Source organism: Lycium ferocissimum, chromosome 11 (genome assembly GCF_029784015.1).
Source record: "Lycium ferocissimum isolate CSIRO_LF1 chromosome 11, AGI_CSIRO_Lferr_CH_V1, whole genome shotgun sequence".
Taxonomy (NCBI): Eukaryota; Viridiplantae; Streptophyta; class Magnoliopsida; order Solanales; family Solanaceae; genus Lycium; species Lycium ferocissimum.
The window spans coordinates 33,439,956-33,449,667 of NC_081352.1; the positions used below are offsets into that span (position 1 = coordinate 33,439,956).

A 9,712-nucleotide genomic window follows, 5' to 3' on the forward strand; every position below is an offset into this window, starting at 1 on the left:
ACCGAACCCAAATTTTAAACGTACCATGCCCACGCCTAGTTAGGAGTACGTTATTGATGTATTAATCCTGCATGAATAATATTGTGTTTAATAGCTATTGATGAGATGAGTTATTCATGTGTAAAATTAATATGATATTTGATTTATAATTTAAAAATTTGCATAATTAATATATATATATAAATTATGAGAAAATTTATGTATTATTTTATCTTTGTCCAAACGAAAATAACTAAACCCTCGTAACTACACCTTTTTTAGGGTTTGAGATTCTCTGTTTACTTTCCTAACACTTTTCCCTCTTTTTCAAATAAAAAAAAAAAAAAAAAAGATGTTCTTTTAATATAATGCTAAAACTGCGTTCTTTTCTTGAATTCTGAGAAAATCCATGATCGTCGTCTTCAACAAATGGACCCATCTTCAATCCAAGACGACGAGTGGGGTATTACAGTTTTCCTTAATTTTCACAAAACAATTATAATTTTTATGTTTTTTTGAGACCCCCCCTTTTTTTTTTTTATGGTGCTCATCTGATTAGTGAATTGATGATAAGGAGGTTTGTTTTCAATTTTTGTAAGGTTAATTTGTGATTTAGCCTTTTTAAGTAATTGTTCAAGGCATAGTTGCTTTGTGGATAGCGGTATATGACTTTGATTTGATGAATTTGCTGCTTGGATTAACAGGCCCAAAATAACTACTGCTCCCTCCGTCCCAATTTAAGTGTTTTAATTTGAATTGGCACGAAGTTTAAGGAATAAAAAGAGGCTTTTGAATCTTTTGATCTTAAATTAAAGATGTGTGTAATATACCGAAATGTCCTTTGAATCTTGTAGTTTTAAACTAGCGACGTAGGATGTTTGAATTGTCAACTTACTAAATGGAAAGAGGTGCTGTTTTTGGGACAGACACTTAAATTGGGATGGGGGGAGTACTAGTCTGTCGTTTAGAATTTTAGGTAAGTGGTTTCCATGGTACCTATGTTGGTAAGAGAGATAGCAGGTGGAATGGTCGAGTTGTGCGCAAGTGAGCTCGGACACCACCTATATCAAAATAAAAATGAAAATTACTTACCAGTTTATGTTGGAGTAAAACATAACCTTGTGTTATATTTCTCTTTTTCAGTTTGTCTACACTTGTAGTAGTTTGTACTGGAGTGAGTATGGAGGTCTTCATTGATGGCATTTACTCTAGATGTTACTGGTAGTTAACCTAGTTATATTTGCTGTTTCATCTTTCTATTTTTTTTCCTTTTCGTGAAACAAGTTTACGTTTGCCATGCTGGTGTGGAAAATAAGATAGCAATTAGGATGTTTGCTTTGACGATGAGGTCACAGACTGGACATGCTATATACATATATATTTGGTAAGCAAAATTATTGATATGTGACTAATTGTATTGGGTTAGAACTGGCCATCTAAAGGAATGACCTGGATATATTTTACCCACAATCCCTCATCCTATTTCTTCTGTTTTGTCCTTGTATACTTCACTACAAAAGATAGATTTTAAATTAATATGCGTCTTTAAGATGCTTAGTGTGTGTTGATTTTTCAAATGTTTGTCGTTTATACTTTATTGCTTAGCGTGTGTTGATCTTTCAAACGTTTGTTGTTTATACTTTATTGCTTAGTGTGTGTTGGTCTTTCAAACATTGGTCGTTTATACTTTATTGCTTAGTGTGTGTTGATCTTTTGAACGTTTGTCGTTTATACTTTATTGCTTTTGTTTACCAATTTTAGAAGGGATGTGGGAATATGACAACAAACGCTTTAGCATATTAAGTGTATAATGACAGCTAGAAATCACTTACCTAACTTTTTTCTTTCTCTGAATTCTCCTCAATCTTCTTTAGTTCTAATAATAATTTTTTAATGATCGAGAAATCCGCCATTTCAACTTCGAAACTCGGTGGATAATGGGCCCGTTCTTCTTCTACACTTAAACATTAGACTTAGTGCAGCAAGCAGGTTTCGAACTTGCAATGTGTTGCCTAAAGTCCTAAACCAACATTCCATGTCGAACTACCATTACTGTTGAACTAAAACCCTCAGGGCAAAACAGATTAATCTTGATTTCATTTGTTTCCTAGTTTAGATTCGGGGGAAGAAATGGTTAATTCACCAAACAGTTCATGCCCTTGTACTGGAGAAAGTTGTCTATCTTTTTCATTGTAATTGCAGCTATTTTATTCATAAAATTATTTGGTTTATAGGATCTGTAGACCTTAGGCCTGAGTTTAGTGTTTTTCCCTTTTTGTAAATGCTTGATTTCCGTCCTGGATTACTTGTAGTGCCTGTTTCTCTTCTGGTAAGAATATGCCATTACTTTGCCACTTTTTGTACGCTTCTCATTGAACATGTATGTGATGCTGCATGTTTAAATATTGAAATTTCTTTGCTAACATATCAGACAATACATCTGGTGATTCTGTTTTCTTTTCGTCCCCAACACTTTATGCTTAGAGTAGAGTTCATCTTTTTTATCTTAACTGAATCTAGATTTAAGGCTTTGTTTAGCTAAAATTTGTTAGAAGTGAAACTTTTAGCATGTTTTGAGTTCATAATGTACGATTGATACTTTTAGATATAGAACATGTTATTAACATATTGATTTGATGTTTTTGACCATCAGACACTGAAGGATATGTAATTCCAAGCTTGGAACTTGAAGATCCTGGCCAAAATAATACTAACATTGTTGAAGTTGAAGAGTCAAAGACGTCTTCAGCTGAGGTTAGCTCTTAGGAGTTTCACTCTCCACCTGAAAGAAATATTTTTGTGATGTCAAAACTCTTTCAAGCTTGTTATCTTTTTCAAGATGATTTACAGTGCTTCAATTTTATCTCCTTCATTATTTGCTTGCAGTCTAAGAAAGAGGAGAATATATACCTTGGACCTCACGGTGCCCCTCCTTCACAGTCAAAGCAACAGGAACTCAATTCTACTAATAATCGCAAGCAGAAGTTTAGACAGAAACTGAAGGAAGCCGACAGGAAGTACAGCGGAAGTGGTCGCGAGAATAAGGTGGAACACCTGAGAGAGCTTGTCGGTGGAAAAATGGCAGCAGGATCAAAGGGTGCCCCCAGGGATTGGCTTGACCCTCATTGCGATGAGAATATGTTCCAAAGGAACCATCGTTAGCGTATCTGTACTAAACACATCCATAATTTACATATTCTTAAGGAAAAACCCCTCCCCGCTTCAGTAAGTTTTCCTTTCGGAGGGAAAAGAAAAACTTTGACAGAAGATTTATGTATTCTCAAATAATTCCCCTATGATTGGGGGCTAATATCACCAGTCTTCTGGCTGTGCTCTTGTTTGTGATATACCGATTCGGTCTGGGCTCTCCTTCTTTCAGTCTCTTTCACCATATTTGGTTTATGAATTGCACTTGCCTACATTGTGCTAAGCTATTGTTTCTTTGCTTGACTGAAATGTAAGGATTCACCTTGTAGCCTTGCAAACCTTTGAAGAGAATAGTGTGTTACTGCATTGTTCATCCTCCATTAATTCTTTAACCATTAGTGAAAATAAGAACAGGACGCGATTTTAAATAAAATTCTTTAAGCTGCAGGAGATACTCTTCTCCTTAATGCCCTTACCAAATAAACATAGTCCTTTTCCTTTTTAAAGAATGAAGGATTACAGCAAAATCAAAGATTAAGTTGTTCGAATCTACTCAACAGTCGAAATGTACATCTTTTGTGGTTTTGGCACTGGAAACGGAGGAAACTTGATATGAGTACAATATATCCACTGTTGTCAAAGACCTAGAGCCCGTTTGGATTGGCTTATAAGTTGGAGCTTATAAAATTTGTTTTACTTTTGAGTGTTTGGTGGTAAAAAATCATTTTGTCTTAAAATAAGCTCAAAAAAATAATTGGACATTTAACTTAGTTTATCTACAAAAAAAGCGAACATAAGTGAAAACGAACATAAGTTAAAAAAAATAAGTTGGACTACCCCAACTTATTTTTTTCAGCTTATAAGCTGCAAACAGCTTTAAGCTATAAGCCAATCCAAACGGGCTCCTAATCGCTTTGGGTTTGTATGAACCAGATACCAAATAAGAAACTAAAGCAGAAAAATATCTTTTACTTAGAAAAAGATTGCAAGACTGGGAGCAGAAAAATATCTTTTACTTGAAAAAGATTGCAAAACTGGGTTAAAATTAATATTCTCTGTCATACTATAATACACAAACGAAGGGAAACTTATAGTAATAAAATTGTCAACATTTTCTCTTTCTATCAGATTATATACCACATCAGCTCGGCTATTACATGGTATTGTATCTGAAAACTCAATAATGCTCCTGACATTTGAAATGAAAAACTTTCCTATCTGAGATGAACCTAACCAGGCTAAGCTAGTGCTGTTAATGAATTAAATTATGTGAGGACCCAAAAGTATCAATACAATCAAACCCAAAAGTATCAATACAATCATGCACTAGTCATAAATCAATTGAGACCAAGGAACTCCAAACCAGCTGCTGAAGGTGTCAACCCGTGTTCAGATAGGTATTCAGCATTGTGAAATTTACTCAGATGTCTCATACCACTATCGCACAAGATCGTCACTATTGTATGTCCTGGACCTAGTGCCTTGGCCACTCTGACAGCTCCAACACAATTCATAGCTGAAGAACTTCCAATAAATAGGCCATCATTTTTCAACAGATACCTGAGATGAGTCATAGTACCAGTTAAGCTCCACGAATTCTTTTACCTAACTCTTCATAGACATAGCTTATCAATTACTAAGAAGAGTTGTTCAATAAGGTGAATAAAATGGTGGAAAATTTTGGTAATTAGGGAAAAATCTTATCTTTTTCTTGTCGCTTTCACCTTTGTGTTAGAGAAGATTAAAAAGAAGTAGTCAACACTTTCTAAACACATTAATCTGCATATTGACATCTTTGCAACTAGAAAATACTATAATCGGTAGTTGACCGAAGAGCCTGAACGAACCTGGACATTTCAACAGCTTCCATATCTGTGCCTCGGAAAGCTCCATCAAGTTTTGCCATCTTAAAATTTTCAGTCAGTCTATTTATTCCAATTCCTTCAGTTATTGTATCAAATGGATTCTTCAGCCTTCGTCCTTCAGCCTCCTCCCTCGTGTACATTACTCCTCTTGTTACTTTGTTATATAAACCAGAGCCAGGAGGATCAATAAGAAAGCACTTGATATTTGAGTTTTTGTCCTGTTGATCATACAGGAGCTTTTAAATAAGACATCATATAGGATCGGAAATGAAGAAAATTTAGAACTTGCGAACCAACCTTCAAAAACTGGGAAACACCGGCAACAGTGCCACCTGTACCTGCAGCAGCAATAAAAGCGTCCAACTTGCCACCTGTCTGTTCCCAAATCTCTGGCCCAGTGCCCTCATAATGTGACCTGAAATTTGCAAGGTTTTCAAACTGATCCGCGAAGAATCCACCCTTGCATTCAGACGCGAGCTTCATATTCTGCTTTTCCTCACTAATTGAGTGACCATTGATTTGACTAGAATCATTGGCATTAATTTTCTTTTCTTTTCTGCAGGTTGATGTTAATTCACTTGCTTCCAGTGCCCTTCTTCTTGCAATATTAACAAAATGGTCACGGTGAGTGATAGAAACTGGCCTGACCCTTTCAACAGTAGCTCCTAGTGCTTCCAGTATTTGTGCCTGCAAGGAAGAATTGAGAAAATTTCAATCAATAGCAATACTTTTTCTTTAGTTTTTTTTTTTTAAATGACGGTGGTGTCCGGACCAGCTTTCGGACCCTGACTATTGATCTTTTGAGCTTGCATTCCGGAATCTAAGGGCTCAACCTAACATTGTCCTAGTAATTATCCCGCATACTCGGGGAATGCCAATATTAAATCTTATCTAATAAAGTAAAATACAAATGTAGAGGGAAAACAAGAGCATTAAAGTGTCTTACCTTTTCGAGAGCAGCATCATCTGGAATAACCACATGGCATCTGCACCCATAAGCAGGTGCTACTGTTGCAAGACTAATGGCTGTGCTTCCTGCACTGCCCTCTGTGACTACTCCACCTTCAGCTAATGCTCCTGATTCCAGGGCCTGTGATTGATATTCTACTGTTAAATAGAAGCAAATGAATTTACAAATGCCCAAGTTTACTGAACCTTGAGAACCTTGCTATGTGTAAGTTTGTGAAAGCAAATTTACAGAAAAATAAACACGTGACAGAAATCCTTGAGTTTAGCTTTCCTCCGCACTAAAAGCCTTCTCATCCCAATAACTAGAAGAAACTGTTAAACCTTAAACTGGCACCAGTGGTTCCCTTAACCCAATATCATGAATAAGTTAATGGACATTTAGATTTAAGAAAAGGAATAGACTTGCTAAGTTAAAATATCTAAAGAAATGTACGTACTACATTTCACAGCATATTATCCATGTGAAAAATATTTTCGAAGCTTGGTCACTTTTCAAGGATAGTGTGATAATCTCAGTCTCTAGCAACTAAGCCACCATCACACCTAACAATCTTGAACCTATACTTTCACCACACTTGCAAATCGTTCCTGAGGAAACAACATATATATACACACAGTCACAAACAGAAAAAAGCAACTTTGAGATCCACCAACATTATACGACTTCATCTTCTAGGTCACCACCACCACCCCTCACCATTTCATCTTGCTCCCATGGCAGAGCATGAATAGTGCTGGCAGACCAAGAATGCAAGCTAAGGCAATTTACCAATTAACTTGAGAATTGATAGAGTTTCTGAAATTCAAAGTGACCGGTGATCTAAATTTGTTCTGCAAGTGAATAACTGTAGGTTTGATTGATTCCTTTAATTTTTTGATTCTCTATTGTAGAAATTTGGGCATTTTTCCTACTTTCACTAAAGATATATCTTTAATTGATATACTTTTGCAGAAATGGATCGGTTTTTAAGAAGCTGACACATGCAGATATACTGGGCTGATAACAAAGTTCCATTTCTTTCCAACATGCAGATTAATTAGCCACTTCCCTTCCAAATTATGTCATAGATGTCTTCACACAGGGGTTCTAGGAGGTGCAATGATTGACTGACTTCAACTCCTAGAATCAGGTAATCTTCTTCAACATTCCATACATATTGGAGTTGTGAAGGTAGCTTCCGCAAAAGGATGCCTTATAGGGTATTAGACTTCGTCCTGGTATTTCCTCGGCAGACATCTAGTTACAACAACAAACCTTCAGTCCCAAGAACATTTGGTTGTTGACATAAGTTCACTAATTTTGTCTGCTCCAATACAGCAGAAGGGAGAGACATTTGGCAATCTTTTTTGAGCTAGGTGCAATGCATGGGCTCTAAATGGATCAACAACAACTCAAAATGAACTACTCGTGGTAATTGCTTGTGAGTTCACATCTTCTCCATGCATACCAATAGATTGATGAAAGTATATAGCCACAAAAATATAACTTATTCCGTATTAGATCTGCCCCTGGTATTTCTGAGGCAAATGTCTGGTTATTGACATAGAGTCACGAACTCTGATTCACCTGAAAGACACAGCCTTGTCAATCAGTTTTAGCTAGTTGCAAGATGTGTAGAGTACCTAGGGCATATTTAACCCCTTTGATCATCCTCTACCCTTGAAACGAATCAGTTTGTGACTGATCAGCAAAAGCTGGCTTGCTGCTAAACATTTAATTTGTGGTTGGAAAAGAACAAAGGTGTTTAAAACAAAACTGGACAAAAGAATGACAAAAGGAGCTAGTTGCTGGAGCTATTAAAGACAATATAAACTCTTCATAAATTGGAGCAATTCAGAAAACTGAATGAACTTCACATGAAAATTTAGAACCCGAAAGAATTTAAAAGAATGGTAAAAAGAGTACAGTTTAAGCAAGCATTTAGCTATAACGAGCTAATACAAGACTGTATGATGAACTAATACAAGACTGGCTAAGAAAAAGGAATTTGAACAAAATATCACCTCTTCAATAATCTTCACAGCTACCCTGTCTTTAACACTACCTCCAGGATTCAAAAACTCTGCTTTCCCCAAAATCTGAACACAAGTTTGTATCAATTAGACATATTCATCCACATATGCATACGTAAATATATATCTAACTATAAACAACTCCTCCTTATAAGCTTATCATAGCATTACAAGTCTCAGCTCAAATAAATGAAGAGGATCACAGTAGGACATAAAATTAAGCTAACTAATATAACTCATATTTATACCAAATTCTTGAATAGAGCTAAACAAATACTCCGTTCACGGTCAAAAACACACCTGAACTATACTTTTTCGCGAGTTTCACACGCCAACTATTAGTTGTTCATTTTTCCTAACTGAACTGTTATGTATTAAAACACACCTCGATATTTCCTATTTGAACTATCAACATCTACTCAACTAAGTGTATTTTAATACATAGACGGTGATAGTTCAGGTAGGAAAAGGGAACAACTGATAGTTTGAGGTGTGAAACTAGCGAAAAAATGATAGTTTAATTGATACCTAATTACTAACAATTCTTTCACTAAAACATAAAGCTAAGCATGCGTTATATGTTTAATTGAAATAGAGAATATATAGTACTTCACAGCCAGTTGCATCGGAGAGGCTACTGATTCTAATTAACGGAGTGTTGCCAATGGCGGCGATAACTCCATTTCTACGTTTTTTTCTTCGCGAAGACTTTTGTTGAGTCGTTTTGCAGTGAAAATAATAAGAGAATATGGCTACGGAGAGCAGTGTTGCGGCGGCGGCGGCGGCGGCGCGTGCAGTACTCGCCGGCGCCATCGCGGTGGTTCTCCGGCGAAAGAAGGTTATGAATGTTTCGATTAATTGCAGTGAGACCACCTAAGTTTGTTTTTCTTCTATTTTTGCCATTCAACTTTGTGGAAACGATGGCAAAGTCATTCTTTATAGCATTGTAAATTGTAAAACGAATAAGTAATGATTTGCAAATACTTTCTTTGTCGTAATTTATGTGGCACTTTTCGATTATCGAGATTCAAATTATGTAAATTTTGACTAATATTTTAAGATATAAACTTTCATGGTATTTATATGGGAGAATTACATCTTATAGTATTTTATAAATTTTAAATTTTTAAATATTGAGTTATCTAATTCAATTTAGCTTTAAATGTAATCAAATTGACTTTCGTTAAGTGAAAGTATCACAAAAATTGAACGGATGAAGTAATATTTAAAGTTGACGTTGAACAGTCGAAATAATGAAATATAATGGCCAAAAGAAAAAGAGTGAAAGAAGCTAATACATTTATCTAACAAGACAAGAATTCACCATCCTTAAGGATCAATGTTTAATTGTTGGTTCAGTTAAAGAAATATAGTGCAGATGCATAGATATCGGTTGGAATTTGCATTTCTCGGTGTTAGAATGTTGATTTATGAATAACTTATTTCAAAGTTAGATACAATTTGTACTAAAATTCTGGTGATAGTTATGACAAGTCATTCATTAAAACTATTGGTGATCCACCGTGACTTTTTATACTAAATTCTCGCAATCTGTCATGAGTTATAGCGAGGCAAATCTTCTGATAATTTGCTAGGAATGGAACTCCAAATTGATTGTATTTTTTAAAACGGATAACAATTAGAAGGGAAAACAACACAAACCATCCCTAAAATGTAAAATATTTATCCGCTCATGTCTTCTCCTAAACTAATTTCGCTTCTTATTCAACATGCCGAAA

At 35.5% G+C, this 9,712-nt stretch overlaps 2 protein-coding genes across 2 annotated transcripts; one reads left to right on the plus strand and one right to left on the minus strand.

Moving 5' to 3' along the window:
• The first annotated feature begins 239 nt into the window (after window positions 1-239).
• Window positions 240-3,353, plus strand: LOC132036714 (uncharacterized). Its single transcript, XM_059427094.1, has 3 exons — window positions 240-442; window positions 2,633-2,733; window positions 2,866-3,353. Exons 1-3 carry the CDS (start codon window positions 409-411, stop codon window positions 3,139-3,141), a joined length of 411 nt encoding a protein of 136 aa, XP_059283077.1. The 5' UTR covers window positions 240-408; the 3' UTR covers window positions 3,142-3,353.
• Window positions 3,354-4,220: 867 nt separating this feature from the next.
• On the minus strand, window positions 4,221-8,908 carry LOC132036619 (cysteine synthase 2). The gene is made up of 6 exons (XM_059426991.1): window positions 8,583-8,908; window positions 7,965-8,039; window positions 5,938-6,081; window positions 5,289-5,678; window positions 4,974-5,209; window positions 4,221-4,686 (listed from the first exon to the last, which is right to left on the minus strand). The coding sequence occupies exons 1-6, from the start codon at window positions 8,784-8,786 to the stop codon at window positions 4,464-4,466; spliced, it is 1,272 nt and encodes a 423-aa protein (XP_059282974.1). The 5' UTR covers window positions 8,787-8,908; the 3' UTR covers window positions 4,221-4,463.
• Between the last annotated feature and the right edge of the window lie 804 nt (window positions 8,909-9,712).

Excerpts from the sequence above, each read along its gene's own strand:
- LOC132036714 (XM_059427094.1), top strand. The coding sequence starts at position 409 with ATGGACCCATCTTCAATCCAAGACGACGAGTGGG. Across the intron at positions 443-2,632 it reads AATCCAAGACGACGAGTGGG|ACACTGAAGGATATGTAATT; the intron begins GTATTACAGTTT and ends TTTGACCATCAG. Across the intron at positions 2,734-2,865 it reads CAAAGACGTCTTCAGCTGAG|TCTAAGAAAGAGGAGAATAT; the intron begins GTTAGCTCTTAG and ends ATTTGCTTGCAG.
- LOC132036619 (XM_059426991.1), bottom strand. The coding sequence starts at position 8,786 with ATGGCGCCGGCGAGTACTGCACGCGCCGCCGCCGCCGCCGCCGCAACA. Across the intron at positions 5,679-5,937 it reads ATGATGCTGCTCTCGAAAAG|GCACAAATACTGGAAGCACT; the intron begins GTAAGACACTTT and ends TCTTCCTTGCAG. Across the intron at positions 5,210-5,288 it reads GTGTTTCCCAGTTTTTGAAG|GACAAAAACTCAAATATCAA; the intron begins GTTGGTTCGCAA and ends TATGATCAACAG.